Source organism: Schistocerca americana, chromosome 8, assembly GCF_021461395.2.
Source record: "Schistocerca americana isolate TAMUIC-IGC-003095 chromosome 8, iqSchAmer2.1, whole genome shotgun sequence".
Classification (NCBI taxonomy): domain Eukaryota; kingdom Metazoa; phylum Arthropoda; class Insecta; order Orthoptera; family Acrididae; genus Schistocerca; species Schistocerca americana.
In genome coordinates, this window is record NC_060126.1 from 248,911,918 (window position 1) to 248,929,106 (window position 17,189).

The 17,189-nt window shown below is 44.0% G+C and overlaps 1 protein-coding gene across 1 annotated transcript in view; it reads left to right on the top strand.

Annotated features, from left to right (window-relative positions):
• The window catches only part of LOC124545109 (rabphilin-3A), a 1,015,241-nt gene that overhangs the window by 824,002 nt on the left and 174,050 nt on the right, over positions 1 to 17,189 (top strand). The window contains exon 8 of the mRNA XM_047123925.1: positions 5,230 to 5,350. Within this exon, the coding sequence (XP_046979881.1) occupies positions 5,230 to 5,350 (121 nt within the window). The remainder of the gene's footprint in view (positions 1 to 5,229; positions 5,351 to 17,189) is intronic.

Here is a 17,189-nt window from a genome sequence, read left to right on the forward strand (position 1 = left end):
TCCATCTGAGCCACCGAGTACACAGAGGATAGGGCGACTGCAGAGATTTATCTCTGGCACGCCTCCCGCGAAACCCACATTCTCAACGTATTGTCCCGCACTACATTCGTAGTGCCCCCGCCGATTATACTCATTACTCGCGGCGCGTTGCCGATTCCCATAAGAGTTCGGGCACTGTTTGTGCATTCGCACAGAAGAAGAAGATGGTCAAGTGGCCGGTGAGCCTTAACTGTATGTATACTAAGATGGTATCTGTTCTTTCGGACATGTCCGAAACAACAGATACCACCTTAGTATATATAAAGTCATGAGATTATTTTCCACTTTTGTCGTGAGCAATTAACTTTGATGATCAGAAGTCAGCGAGATTGCTTATTTTAACTGGAAGTTACCACAGAGGTCACCTCTGAACTGCCGCTAGAGCTGTTTATGCACTAGTTATTATTATTATTATTATTATTATTATTATTTTCATTATTATTATCATCATCAGGAATATTATTATATTTTGCGTGTGAACTGTTACTGTATATACGAATCAAATTGAGTTCAAGAACTTTTATTTATAATCGTATTTCCTGATCCTGCTGAGTGAAAAGAGATTAGAAACATTTCTTCAAATCAGCGCAAGAACAATGTAAACTTGCAGACTGTAAACTATGGTCAATGTATTCTCCAGCACTTTCTGGCTGACCGCAAAAATAATTTTGAGGCTCTTGTAAAAAGACAGTGATCAACTAACAAATACAATATATTTTATTAATTAACTCACTGCCCCACAACAAGTAACAGTGACCAACAGCCCGCCGGCCGCGGTGGTCTAGCGGTTCTGGCGCTGCAGTCCGGAACCGCGGGACTGCTACGGTCGCAGGTTCGAATCCTGCCTCGGGCATGGGTGTGTGTGATGTCCTTAGGTTAGTTAGGTTTAAGTAGTTCTAGGGGACTTATGACCTAAGATGTTGAGTCCCATAGTGCTCAGAGCCATTTGAACCATTTTGAACCCACAGCCTGCAGACTGCTCACTGAATCACTAAAAATTACAACTCAGTCGAGGAAGGCCTGTTTTATCAAAATCATTTCCTACCCACGGTTTTATAGGCGGCAGTATAATTGATGGTAGCAGCCTGGTAATCCTGCCAATAGATCAGGTGGTGACAAACCTTTGAGACTGGACATGGAGCCGATGCTGTTCAAGAACACTTTTAAGGCTACAAAGACGCCCGTATCAGCACTTCACTGAGCTTGAACCAGGTCGTGTAATAGGGCTACGAGAAGCTGGATGTTCCTACTGTATTACCGCCTGCTTAGCTGGGTGGTAACGTGCTTGAGTCCCATGCACTGGGCCCGGGTTCGATTCCCGGCCGGTTCCGAGATTTTCTCCGCTCGTGGACTGTGTGTTGTGTTGCCCTCATCATCGGCCGCAAGTCGCCCAATGTGGCGCCGAATGAAATAAGACTTGCACTTGGCGGCCGACCCCGGACATCCAGGTCAACAATGCCATACCATCATTTCATTTCAGTATTGCAGAAATACGCGACAGGAATGTAGCCACCGTGTATGACTGCGGGCAGTGGTGGTGCCTGCCAGACATTCACGTCAGAAGAATTGACGGAATACTGCTGAAAATCAAAATTGACAATGGGTCGGGCCGAGCGGTTCTAGGCGCTTCCGTCTGGAACCGCGCGACCGCTATGGTCGCAGGTTCGAATCCTGCCTCGGGCATGGATGTTTGTGATGTCCTTAGGTTAGTTAGGTTTAAGTAGTTCTAGGGGACTGATGACCTCAGATGTTAAGTCCCATAGTGCTCAGAGCCGGTTCTAGGCGCTTCCGTCTGGAACCGCGCGGCCGCTATGGTCGCAGGTTCGAATCCTGCCTCGGGTATGGATGTTTGTGATGTCCTTAGGTTAGTTAGGTTTAAGTAATTCTAGGGGACTGATGACCTCAGATGTTAAGTCCCATAGTGCTCAGAGCCGGTTCTAGGCGCTTCCGTCTGGAACCGCGCGGCCGCTATGGTCGCAGGTTCGAATCCTGCCTCGGGCATGGATGTTTGTGATGTCCTTAGGTTAGTTAGGTTTAAGTAATTCTAGGGGACTGATGACCTCAGATGTTAAGTCCCATAGTGCTCAGAGCCATTTAATAATCTTTAAGTAGTTCTTTCTTTGTGAATGACTACTATAACTCGACATCCAGTTCTCGTTTCCTCTCTCAAAGAAATGCTATTTTTGAGATCGTTGGTTAAGTATAAATCCATTATCAGAAGCCGACTCTTTAATAACTGAATGCGAAAACCCGTCTTTCTTCAAATACTATTTTAAGTACTACCTGTAATGTCTTTCATTAGGTGCCTACTCACCACAAAATCGGTAATTCTCTTTTAATGTAGAAATAAATGAGAAATATGATAAGTCAAATTTTCTTTTCGCTTACACTTTTCTCTCATTTTTCCTTCTTCTAGTCCTTTGTTGTTTTTTATTATGATTTTATTATTATTTACTTTCTTCAGGTGCAGCTTATAGAAACAGTAACTTTACCAGAGTGTTAAAAATCTTCCTATCCCTAAAGCTACTGTCTACTCACAGACCTCGCCTACACAAAAATAAAAGTCTAATGCCGCCACCACTTTTTCCCTAAAGTTAATTAGAACAGCAAAAATTATTTTCCCTCTTCGCGCTTTAACAACGATACTGTTTAAAGTCACACTGTTACTGCTGAAGAAGTTGAACGAAGGCTCAGAGAATGCTGTTTTATTTTGAATGCCTTCCGTCACAGGACTCTATGAAAACAGCCTGGAGCTCTTCTGAGCCACTACTCAAAATTCCACGAAATAGGGAAAGGAAACCATAAAATTAACACCAAATTGAATATCACCTTCTCCACTCACAATAATTTGCGTTCCACATTAAAATTCCAAATTCTAAATAAAATTAAGTCAAGTTCAGTGTTAGCTACGAATGGACTCCCAGATCCACCCATTCGCCTTTAAACTTCGTTGACAACAAAATCAACCATTAACAACTACCTCGCGAGAATCATTTACATTCAGATCGAATATTTGATTCACCACTTTTTCCTCCTTGGTTGGGACTTGCGCTGTAGCAACGGTCTTCCTCTAATCAGATAAAGACAGTATACTACCCTCGGACAATAATCCAAATATGGCGGTAAAAATGCAAGAACAACCACCCTCTTCGGACAGTGTAGAACACATTGGCGGATAGCTATACAAATAAAAGAAAAGTGCTTTCCATCCCTTACAGTAACTAGATTTTCAGGTGAAGCTGTCGGTCGCTGCTATGACGGCCGGTTGCTTTTAATTCGTTGCTCTTTGGGCCGGCGAGCGGAGTGGCCGTACGTTTAGAGGCGTCATGTCACGAATCGTGCGGCCTCTCCCGCCAGAGGTTCGAGTCCTCCCTCGGGCATGGGTGTGTGTGTTGTTCTTAGAATAAGTTAGTTTAAGTAGTGTGCAAATCTAGGGACACATGACCTCAGCAGTTTGGCCCCTTTAGAATTCACACCCATTTCTTTGCGCCGTCCTGGCTACTTGGCAAGGACAAGGCAACTGCAAGACGCGCCGCCCATATTACGTACAATACATCTACAGCAGTGGTGTGCATACAAACATTAGTAAAAAATCACACAACACGATAAACATACTCTGTAAAAATATTAACCTAAATTTTAATACGTTAAAAGGGAAGGCGTCATTGCTATACAGCCCCAGCACCTGGCGTAATGACGTGACGTGCAGTCGGGTGCATACCATTGTAACGTGCAACATCCTGTGTCATCCTACATCATTGGTAGGCCACTATCAGCAACCGGACTAGGGAATTACTGTCCAATGGGTATTCTGACGTTAACGTCACATCAAAAACGGCTGCGTTTGGGGTGGTGCCGTGACCGCAAAGCAAGGACTGCACCAACGACGTCGCATTGTGTTCAGCGATGAGTCGCTGTTCTGCACTGCCCCACCCCGCTGACCATCGTCGACGAGTGTGGTGGAGACATGGGGAGATGTCCCGTTCTTCCAGTATTTTGCAGAAGCACAGCTGCCTCCTGCTATCATAGTGATCGGAACCATCAAGAACTCGGAAAGTAAAATATGTCGCGGGCATCTTGTGTCCTTACATGTTACCTCTCCAGCACAGTATGGTCGTGCCGTCTTTCAACAGGATGACGCTCGTCCATACATGGCACCTGTCTCAGTGAACTGTCTGCGTGATGCTGTAGTACGCATGTGGTCACATCTGTTACCTACAGATCTCGTGTGGCACCAGCTCGGGTGTCAAGTCCGCCGCAGTACCAGTATCCTCGATATCACGGATCAGTTAAAACAGTCGTGGGTCATCTTGCCTCAAGACGGGACGCCCTTCCCGACCGAACCATTACATGCATGTAGACGAGAGAGGGATGTCGTGGGAGGGAAGCGTCATACAGACGAGTGAGCTCATATTGCCAAGTTCGTTGTAAATTTCAACTGATTGTGTTACCTCTGAAATAAAATCGCATACCATTTCAACCCCTAAAGTTCATTTAGTTTCCTCCTACACTTCAGAATGCTTCAGTTTTAATTTTCAGGCAGCGTAATATGTACAAATCTCTTTAAAACTACATTTTCTCAGGTAACTACGATGAGGATAGGTACCTATCATAAAGAGGTAGTATTAGTCTGTTTTCTGATAAATAATCGGAGTCGTTTAAAAGCTTTGAGCTTCCTAAGAGATTGTGTTTAATTTCCTGCATCCTTCTTCCTCCCTTGGGACTAAAATTAATTTCCCTCCCCCTCTCCCCCCCCCCCCCCCCCAAACTCCAACTCAAATCCTCGCTCGATCTTGGGTGGACAATACTTCTCAACTACACAGGTCACTATCGTTTGCTAATGGGTGACTGTAAGATATTTCCCAGATATTGTACGTGTGAACACCATTATATGTTTCTTTTTTTTCCAAAGATTAACTATGGATTCCGTAGAATTTTACAGTTAACTGCTAGTTTTTATAAGTTATTTGAAGGAAGATTTGAAAGAGGTTACAAACTTGGGCTTGTACAATTTCGGTGTGAACTTATTTACTTAATTATAGTCTAAATTGTCCCTTCATTCTTGATTAACTTGTAAATCTCTATTCTCATCTGCATACTTAACAAGTAGCATAAAACATTGCCAAAATATGTTTAGATGCAGATTGCTTTGAAATTTCAATGACGACCTTTTCATTCTGATGCAAACAGGGCTTACCGAAATATGTACTGCCGGAGAAGAAGACGAAAGACGGTGGCGGGAAGTACGGAGTGCGCAGAATACAAAGGCCAGGCCTCGAGAAGAACAGCTGGTCGCGAGCTGGCAGGCAAGGTAAGCCCACTGCGCGCCACGCTCTTTTCATAACAACACATAATGTCAAGTACACTGCTTTCATTCTTGTTCTAAACATGTGTATTAATTTATCGATGATGGATCTTACGTAGCTACCTAGATGTAACGAAATATTGATAACATCAAGTGGATTAGCATATAAGTACAATTATATGCAGCTGTTGATATGTGTTGTTTAAATAGTGAGAAGCTACAACACGGATATAAAGCTGATCCCCACATCGTTTTCTTTTCCACATTCGCATTACATTTCTACATTATCCTAAGCAGCTAAGGAACCACTGTACACACACGTAGAGTGCACACAAATTAACGTGGCCCGTACCTATGCAGACCGCATGGTGGGAAGAGAGGGGCAACAGTAGTGATGGGGGCCCCACTGTGCTATAGGGGAAAGGCAGTTAAACAGCCTACTCACTAGCTGAACTTGTAAGCCACAGCTGGCGAGTCTGCACACAATCGTATTAATATGCTAAGCTGATATGACCAACAATTTGATAAGTCAGTAGTCTCTGACTACCGTATCACAAAAGCAAGTTAGTACTTAACCAACAGAGATGGTCACTTCCAACAGATAGGTGGGCTCCCCCAGCACTTTGAACAATGATGCATTGTTTATGAGCTGGGCCATGTTATTTCAGTAAGTTCTACAAGATAATTTATATATGCAAAGCGATTGACCTACTAGACTCACAGGTTATGTGTGAAATTCTGCCACTAATCTAAACTACCGAATCAATTCCATGTTTTAATTTGCAAAAGTAGTGGATGGAGTATTTAATACTATTCACTCTATGAATATTTTTTAATCTGTTATAGTTCTTGGTTACATTTTGCACAAATTGTGTCAAGTTGCTATAATTTTCCATCTAATGTAGTAAAAATAACATATTCATTATCATGGCATGAAGAGAATAGTTCAGTTTCTAAGAAATATCTTCTGTGATTTTTTTTTTTTTATTTCCTTCAGATCAGTTTGTAATATACAAATATTCAGACGTGTGGCACCAAAATTCCTGTGACCACGAAACATCAGTCTCTATCGAATCTGTACAACACATTTTATAAGAATGGAAGAGAGACAGATATGAATAATTACTAATTAGTGACACTGCTTGCTTAGTAAACATCTTCCTAAAATAAACAACAATATATATTTTGTAAGGATCCCTCAATAGAAATTAATATTACTATTCTCAGCTTATCAGCAATATATTCCTATTACAATATTTAAATTACATGATATCAGTCTCCCATACTTGAAGTTATTTGAAGTACCCGATTCTGCAGTTCATCCTGTTCAACTGGATAAAGTCACATATTTTATCTATAGTGTCAAGAATATAGCTGCTAATTGGTTGTCTCTGATAATAAATACAATACAGAGTGTTTCAAAATGAATATACGGGTTTTAAGGCTTTGTAGCATTTATTACTTTCACCTTACAAATACAAATAACACATCAAATGAAAGAGCAACTCAAACAGTTTTGTTTGTATACCTGTACACAAAGGGAAGAGAGTGGAACGACCAAGAGTGACTGAAGAACGTGCTGAACGAGTGAGCGCCTTTCACGCTTAGCACCAAGAAATCAGTTCGGATGGCTAGTCATGATTTAGCATTCCAGTGATGTCTCTATGGAGACCTTTATGGATATGCTTACAGCTACGTCCTTATCGTCTGCAGTTGTTACAAGCTGTAAAAAGCCTACGGCGTAGGGTTTGTGTGTCAACTTTGCAAACGAAACTTTGCTGCATGACGATGAATATATTCTGGATCGTGTCGTCTTCGTTGATGACTTAACATTTCACCTAAGTGAACACTTGTAAGAAAAACTGTTTCAGCTGCTCTTTCATTTGATGTATTATTTATAGCTGTAAGTTGAATGTAATAAATGCAACAAAGCCTTAGAACCCGTACATTCATTTTGAAGCGGGACTGTATTACACTTTACGAACGTTGGGTAAACGCTGTGTAAGTGGTTTAAAGGTCTCGGCTTAGATGCGCTGTACGTTCTGTAAACTTTGTGGTCGATGTTCTTACTGCGCTTGTGTTGCCATCTTCCTTTGCGTTGGCATCTGGGTGGTGGTGTAGCATTCCGTGCACCATGCCTGGCGGGAAACTCAGAATTGTTCTTATTGAGTTGCACCTCCTTCTCAACTGCCACTATTGTCTGTTAGGAGCTGGATGTTGTGGAAGCGAGAGTGGGGTAGGGTACTGAATTCTGTCTCGTGTGGCACTGTTATGTTGACTTCAGACTTAAATTTTGGTAGACACCACTCACATTTACGTCCGTTCTGTCATCATCCTCCAACAGAGCTTCCAAGTCTTCTGGCGGCTATGACGCTCTGCACCGGTTGGGCAGACCGAAAGACAGATGGGTCCTCTCAACCCAGGTACAGAAATGAACCTGTCGAGCAACGGCTTGAACGATATGAAGACAGAGGTCCTCGTATATGAGTTACGTGTGTTGTTCTTAGAAAAACATTAAAGGTTTAATTAACAGGAATGGGGCTCCTCTAACTATTAATTAAAAATATTGGCTTAATTTAATACCAATTTCCTACAGTTATTCCTCATAAGGTCATACAATTACGGAAAAGAAAATTACAGCACCATGAAATAATTACTGTAGTGTAATGTCCGAAAGAACACACACCATCTTCATATATAAAGGCTCATCCGCCATTTGACGAACTTCTTCAGAGCGTGTGCACAAACAGTGCTCGAACTCTTACCAGAATCGGCGGTAACGCCGCAAGTAATGAGTATGATGGGCAGGGGCACTATGAATATAGTGCGGGACAATAAGTTGTGAATGAGGGTCTCAAGGGTGGCGTACCATGGGTAGGTCCCTGCAGTCGCACTATCATCTGTCTCCTCGGTGGCTCAGATGGACCGCCGACACGGTAGCTCAGCGTGTTCGGTCAGAGGGCTGCTCGCCCTCTGTAATAAAAAAACTGGGTAAAGGAGTGAATGACCAACTTGAACGGATGTCTTGTGACGTCCGCCCAGACCAAAACGCAACCAACAATAACGAACAACATGAAAAAAAAAAAAGGATAGAGCGTCTGCCATGTAAGCAGTAGATCCCGGGTTCGAGTCCCGGTCGGGGCACACATTTTCAATTGCCCCCGTCGACTTACATCAACGCCTGTATGCAGCTAAGGGTATTCATTTCATTGTAATTTCATTTTGACACTGTATCACACAAGCAGCTTGTAGTGAAACTGCGTGCTTATGGAATATCGTCTCAGTTACGTGACTGGATTCGTGATTTCCTGTCAGAGAGGTCACAGTTCGAAGTAATTGATGGAAAGTCATCGAGTAAAACGGAAGTGATTTCTGGCGTTCCCCGAGGTAGTGTTATAGACCCATTGATTTGGGAGACAATCTGAGCAGCCCTCTTAGGTTGTTTGCAGATGACGATGTCGTTTAGCGACTAATAAAATCGTCAGAAGATCAAAACAAACTGCAAAACGACTTAGAAAATATTTCTGTATGGTGCGAAAATTGGCAGTTGACCCTAAATAACGCAAAGTGTGAGATCATCCACATAAGTGCTAAAAGGAATCCTTTAAAATTCGGTTACATGATAAATCAGTCAGATCTAAAGGCCGTAAATTCAGCAGAATACCTAGTAATTACAATCACGAACAACATAAATTGGAAGGAACACATAGAAAATGTTGTGAGGAAGGCTAACCAAAGACTGCGTTTTATTGGGAGGACACTTAGAAAATGTAACAGATCTGCTAAGGAAACTGCCTACACTACGCTTGTCCGTCCTCTTTCAGAACACTGCTGCGCGGGGTAGGATCCTTATCGGATACGATTAACGGAGTACATCGAAAAAGTTCAAAGAAGGGCAGCACGTTTTGCATTATCGCGAAATAGGGGAGAGAGTGTCACTGAAATCATACAGGATTTGGGGTGGACATCATTAAAACCAAGGCGTTTCTTGTTGAAGCGGATCTCCTCACGAACTTCCAATCACCATCTTTCTCCTCCGAATGCGAAAATATTTTGTTGACATCGACCTACATAAGTAGAAACGATAACCATGATAAAATAATGGAAATCAGAGCTCCTACGGAAAGATATAGGCTTTCGTTATTTCCACGCGTTATACGAGATTGGAATAATAGAGAATTGTGAAGGATGTTCGATGAACCCACTGCCAGTCACTTAAATGCGATTTCCAAAGTATCCTTGTATATAAGATGTAGATAGTCGCCGCTCGCTCTTAAACATTTTTCGTGGCGTAATACCACTTTCCAATGCCCTCGGCATAGAAGGCAGCCGCCTGTGCTGTCCGCCACTCATCTACGTTGGTCTGCAGTTCGTCGTCTGTGCCAAAAAATTGTCTTTATAGCCAACGGTTCATGTGAATAGAGATGAACGTCAAAGGGAGCCAGGTCCGGTTATATGGTGGGTGACCAAACATTTCCCACAGAAAACGCTGCTCACTAATAATCATCATCGAAAACGCTGCCGGGGTGACCTCGTTGGCAGCTGAGATTTGTCATGAGGAAGGGCACGCATGACAGGTACGTTATGTGGGGTTACATGAAATCAGGTGCAATCTCGCGGTGGGCACCCATATTTGCCGTGAGACACTACTGTTCCAGGCATCTACACGTGCTCATTGTGTGCTCAGAACTGAAAAGACGTGACGCGATCGACAGGCATACTAGAGCCACTGACCAACAAATCGGATTTTCACTCGTTTCCATTTCGCGACCTGTTGTACCTTACTTTCTCAATCCTCGTAAAACAACAACTCCGTGTGATACATTTAACTTCACATCAGGAACGTCAGTGGTCGAGCAAACAAGGTGCTTCGCCAAGGTATGAGATCAGTTTCCTGGAGTGGCCGCAGGATCCAGAATGTGGTAGGTTCCACGAAGGACACAGCAGGCATGTACTAAATGCATGCAGTGCCGCACATAATGGCATAACAACAAGGAACCCACAAAGCGGAGCGATGAGCGCTCTACGAGATGGAATCCATAATTTGCAGGACTGGTGCTGCCATCTGGAAAGTACTAGCTAGGTGGCGAGAGCTGCCTATCTGATGAGTCAGTGTGCGGAGTGGAGTTCAGCTGGGAGGACGTGTTGCGTGTCCACAGTGATTTCTGTAATACTCTGTGTTTGGTGCGTGGCGCTTTTACGATGGATCCGCGAACAGAACAGCGCGTGTGCATCAAATTCTGTGCGAATCTAGGGGAAAGTGCAACGGAGACCCTTTCAACGGTTCAACAAGTGTTTAGCGGACAGAGCATGAGCCTTACGCGTGTGTCTGAGTGACATGCTCGGTTCATGGTCGGCCGTACAGACGTCGAAGATGATGCTCACACTGGGAGGCCCATTAGCCGCACAGCGCCAGACATTGTTGCCAAATTTCAACAATTGGTTCGTGCGGATCGACGTCGAACCATTCAAGACCTTGTGCATGAAGTGGGTGTTGGTTATGGGACATGTCAACAAATGTTGACTGGTGAACTGGCTATGCATCGTGCCGACGCAGAATTTGTGCCAAGGATCTTGACTGCCGATCAGAAGACAGAGCGTGTTGAAGTGTGCACGGACCTTCGTCAGACTGCATCTGATGATACAACCTTCTCACGGGTTATCACCGTCGACAAGAGCTGGATTTACGGTTATGACCCAGAGACAAAGCAAAAATCGTCCCAGACCCAAAACAGCGAGACAGGCGAAGAGCAAAGTGAAGAGCATCATCATTGTTTTCTTTGATACAAAGGGAATTGTGCACAAATAATTTGTCCCACCCAGCCAAACAGTGAATTCCGCGTACTACTGTGACGTTTTTCGATGGCTCCGTGGAAACGTGCGGCGACGACGGCCTAAACTTTGGAGTCAAGGGAACTGGATGCTGCATCACGTCAACGCGCCCTGTCACACATCCTTGCTCACCAGGACCTTTTTGGCAAAAAACAACATGGCGGTTGTACCTCACCCACCGTACTCGCCAGCTTTGGCATCTTGCGACTTCGCGCTACAGCCAAAACTGAAACTCAAGTTGAAAGGCCGTCGGTTCGACACTCTAGAGAGGATTCAAGAAGCATCTCTGGCGCTGATAAACACCCTCAAGGAACAGGACTTCCAGGAAATGTTTGACCAGTGGCAGAAGCGCTAGGACTGGTGTGTACGTGCGGATGGGAACTACTTGGACGGTGAAACTTCCTGGCAGATTAAAACTTAGTGCCGGACCGAGACTCTAACTCGGGACCTTTGCTTTTCGCGGGCAAGTGCTCTACCAACAGAGCTACCCAAGCACGACTCACGCCCCGTCCTCACAGCTTTACTTCTGCCAGTACCTCGTCTCCTACCTTCCAAACTTTACAGAAGCTCTCCTGCGAACCTTGCAGAACTAGCACTCCTGAAAGAAAGGATATTGCGGAGACATGGTTTAGCCACAGCCTGGGGAATGTTTCCAGAGTGAGATTTTCGCTCTGCTGCGGAGTGTGCCCTGATATGAAACTTCCTGGCGGCAGATTAAAACTGTGTGCCGGACCGAGACTCTAACTCGGGACCTTTGCCTTTCACGGGCAAGTGCTCTACCAACTCAGCTACCCAAGCACGACTCACGCGCCGTCCTCACAGTCGTCGTGCTTGGGTAGCTCAGTTGGTAGAGCACTTGCCCGCGAACTCATAGGTCCCGCGTTCGAGTTTCGGTCCAGCACACAGTTTTAATGTGCCAGGAAGTTTCATATCAGCGCACACTCCGCTGCAGAGTGAAAATCTCATTCTACTTGGAGGGTGATGGTGACCATTAATCCAAAGGTAAAGTTTTCAACAGATGGCAGCACCAGTCCCGAAAATTTTGGATAGCACCTCGTATTCGTCAGACATGGATCCATGGCTTGGGTCTGGGATCTGGGAGATCGACGTTTTTCACCGCCCCCCTCCCATTCCCCTCCACAAAATATAATTAGCTGTCACCCCCACGTTGGACGTACAACAGTAACCTAGAATTTTAATAATAATAATTAAATATATACAATATTTAAATGTACGTAATCGTAGCACTTTACATCAGTAGTTGGAGCAGTGATTTAGTATTTTGGGAGTTACGACCCGTCCCCTCCGCCTTCTCTTGGGTTTGCGCCTGATGCGGCGACTGCGACAGCACAACAGATCGGCACTAACGCCCCACCGTCGGTGACTGTGGCCACCTTGTACAATTCCAGGAAAACCGAATGCTTGCGAGATATCCGGGGATGCGCACAGACTAAATAAGAGGGGCAACAGAAATCCAGAAGCGCAGGCCGCCAACACCAATAGACAGGACGTGTACTGGTTCGCTAATCTCTCGCTGCCGGCCGAATATGAGCGCGGGTCAGCGGCCTCACTTGGCGCTGCCGCCACCGGCTGAATAATCCGCGCATGCATAATCAGCGTCGATTTTCCGTGATTATTGCAGGAAACTCTCCCAAGCTTCTCACCAGTTCAAGCTGGGCGACCGGTTACCAGCAGTCCGAGGCAGTTCGTAGCGAGCACTTCGTTGTTTACGCAAAGTCCTGCAGCAGTCAATTGACCCGTTTGCTCGAGAAATGTTTCAGTGTTTGTGTTCGTGTTGCGCTGCCGTCCGGGTTTTCGATATCTAACTAGCGTTTCGCATCTGCTCTCTGCTTTACAACATGAGTAGCGGCTTATAGGGAGAAGGAGAAGATCCACCCGTCTCGCAGAATGCGGGCATTGGCCTGTTTATTGTTAATGCGGCAGCTTCCAGTGCGTTTTACACTGTAAATAGTCATTATAGGATGTAGTCAGTATTCCGAAGTAAGAGTGATTTCAGCTGTGCCTCAGGGGAGTGTCGTAGGACCGTTGCTGTTCACAATATATATAAAAGACCTTGTGGATAACATCGGAAGTTCACTGAGGCTTTTTGCGGATGATGCTGTAGTGTATTGAGAGGTTGTAACAATGGAAAATTGTACTGAAATGCAGAAGGATCTGCAACGAATTGACGCATGGTGCAAGGAATGGCAATTTAATCTCAATGCAGACAAATGTAATGTGCTGCGATTACGTAGAAATAAAGATCCTTTATCATTTAGCTACAATATATCAGGTCGGCAACTGGAAGCGGTTAATTCCATAAATTATCTGGGAGTAGGCGTTACAAGTGACTTAAAATGGAACGACCATATAAAATTAATCGTCGGTAAAGCAGATGCCAGACTGAGATTCATTTGAAGAATCATAAGGAAATGCAGTCCGAAAACAGAGGAAGTAGGTTACAGTACACGTGAATACTGCTCGCTGGTGTGGGATCCGTACCAAATGGTTCAAATGGCTCTGAGCACTATGGGACTTAACAGCTATGGTCATCAGTCCCCTAGAACTTAGAACTACTTAAACCTAACTAACCTAAGGACATCACACAACACCCAGTCATCACGAGGCAGAGAAAATCTCTGACCCCGCCGGGAATCGAACACGGGAACCCGGGCGTGGGAAGCGAGAACGTTACCGCACGACCACGAGCTGCGGACGATCCGTACCAGATAGGGTTGATAGAAGAGATAGAGAAGATCCAACGGAGAGCAGCGCGCTTCGTTACAGGGTCATTTAGTAATCGCGAAAGCGTTACGGAGATGATAGATAAACTCCAATGGAAGACTCTGCAAGAGAGACGCTCAGTAGCTCGGTACGGGCTTTTGTTGAAGTTTTGAGAACATATCTTCACCGAGGAGTCAATCAGTATATTGCTCCCTCCTACGTACATCTCGCGAAGAGACCACGAGGATAAAATCAGAGAGATTGGAGCCCACACAAAGGCATACCGACAATCTTTCTTTCCACGAACAATAGGAGACTGGAATAGAAGGGAGAACAGATAGAGGTACTCAAGGTACCCTCCGCCACACACCGTCAGGTGGCTTGCGGAGTATGGATGTAGATGTAGATGTATTGAAATTTGGTAAGTAGTTGAAAATAGGTAACGAGCCAGTGAGCTAGATAATCAGCCTGTTACTGGCAAAAAGGTTGCTACAGAAAATAGTATCGCAGGTATCGCAACAGAATATGTTGCCACACGAAATAATTCTGTACAGATTCATGTGGAAAATGACAGTGCTGCTATTAGTGCATTTGCTAATAAAAATACGCTCTAGTAAAAAACGACAGGTATAAACAAAGTGACTCTGGCCTCTACTATGTTTATATTGAAAGTAACATACAGGGAAGGGCAAAAAATATGGATACACCGCGAGAAACGTATGGTTGAGCATAAATCCAGATTCTAAGCAAATCTACAGGTTGTTTCCTTGTATTTGGCGACGAATGGCACATGAAAAATACACTCTCTGCCGAGATCTCATATGATAGTTGTGGTAAGGTCTTATGGGGACCAAACTGCTGAGGTCTCATACGATATCATATGAATACTAGGCAGTTGTAACATGAAGCAAAATGATGTATTACATACATCCATTTATTAAAAATAGAAGAGAGCAAAGACTTGGGCCTTAAGGCAGTCCTCTTGCTTCAGGTATTTCATTCTGAAATCTTATGTATATGGTTCTGTGCTCTAGGAAGGTTTGAATATCAAGTACAAAATCACTTTTATCCCCAGTGACGCTTAATTTTTGAAGCAGAATAGGAATTCGAATGTTGTCATATGCACTCTTAACATCTATAAATACTACTGTAAGGTATTGCCTGTTGTTGAATGTCCGAAGAAATTCACAGTGCAGAATAGAAAGACAGTCAGGACCTCCCTTATCCATTCAAATTCCAAAGTTTTTTTTGAAAGCAAACTCTTGAACTTCAGCCAACGCTCCAAAAATGTCTTAATAAGCTATTCAGGGGATTTCCCGACACACGAGGACAACGTGATGGACCTGTGTGACGTTGAAATCCTAGACGTTGCTTTAGATTTGATACGTAATGTCGTTAAAGGTTCGTAGAAGTGTCGTCAATCTGGCAAGCCAAAGAGCATAGGACAGTGAATATAATCCAGTCCATGGACAGAGCCCATCAAGGACTTCATCAGTCTCTTTATTTCTTTCAGCTGAACGGTGGGCATAAGAAATTGTCGGATACTTACCTACTGGGGGATGAGCTGGACTGCAGACGTAATGAGCTCTCAAGTTGTCAAGCATAACTTCCAACCAGTTGCCATCCATTTCGCCGTGGCCTCGGTACCAGTTACGGCTTCTGAGCCCCCTTATTCTGTTCCACATATCATACATTTTGGAATCTCTAGCCATCTTTTCATAATAATTTATCCTGTTAAGAAGTTTTTCTGATTTTGTAACCTCTTAGTTTGATTATCTGTCTTCCAATATTGCAGACAATCTGCCCGAGACGTGGAGACCTTATACCGCTTTAGTTCTAGACGACAGTAGCAGTCACTCGTGAGCAATATGTGTTCCTCTATATCAAGGAGTTTCTAACCTGAAACGAAGTAGTATTTATTTTGTGTATAGAGAAGTCTGCAGCCTCATTTAAGACGTTGAGGCAAACATAGCTCGATACGTGTTCTGGACCTTTACTGGTACTTCGGCAATTGTATTCTCTATTGAGTTTTCTGAAAAAGTGTCAGTGTGCTGTCTTGATGATCCTAATGTGTCATGCAGTAGCGACCAAACAGGAAAATCAGCAATTGGTGGTGATCAGTAGCCTTTGGCATCACCAAAAGGTTTCACTATGGGAACCTGCACTTTTAGGTAGGGTCCTTCGTTTGATGTCCTGCTGTGGGCATCAAGCAAGGTATGAGGTATGGAGACTCACCAAGGAAGAAAGAGCAGATGTTTGGCGCCATTAAATCTATCCTAAAGGTCAATATTTCAGTGTTGAAATGGTCCAGAGGTAAGGACTGCTTCAGCATACAGAAACGTCAAAACAACCTTCTGTGAAATTAAAAGCAACAACGATTAGAGAGCAACGGCAGTTCCGCTGTTAAACACATAGGAGAGAGCAGGTAGATGGAAAGAGTACATTGAAGGCCTTTAAGATGGGAGGACTTGACTGATTACATGAAGGAAAAAGAAATGGCAATAGATATGGAAGCCATAGGGTAGCCCGTATTAGCCAGAGTATAACAGAGCTTTGAAAGACATGTGATGAAGTACGGCAGATCAAGTAGATAACATCCTTTCGGAGTTCTTAAAATGAAGAGGGAACTGGTTGTGTAGAATCTAACAGACTGTATAATAGCCATCAGACTTTCGGAAAAAGGTCATCCAGATAATTTAGAACATAGTAAGTGTAGAAAAGTGAGAGAATTATAGCACAATCAACTTAACAGCTCCATGCTTCCTCGACTGACTCGCTAAATCACCCGGTGTTAGTACCACAGACTAGGTGTGGGACAGTTTGGAACAGCTGGTGAAATTTAGCAATAAACACCCCAGAAAATTGCTAGCTCTGTGAGATCTAATCATCAATCAGTGACTTCAGCCGGATACGGCATGGATACGCTATTAACTTGTTTTCTCCTGGAGTAATTAATTTTTTGTCCAGTGTGCTTATGCTTTCAGGACTTTTCTTCTGTTTTTGACCGTACTGTGTTCTGTAAGAATGTGCGACAGTGTTTTTAACACTTTGTGTATACGCTATCTGATCCAAAGTATTTGGACACATATTATTGGATTTTAATATGGGCCGAGTCCACCCTTCGCCTTTATGACGGCTTGACCTCTACTGGGGACACTTTCATTCAGGTTTCTAAATGTATATGGAGGAATGTCATCCCATTCTTCCTCAAGAGCCGAAACAGAGAAGGTAGTGATTCTGGACGCTGGGTTGTTTCTGACTCATCCCAAATGTGTTCCATTGGGTTCAG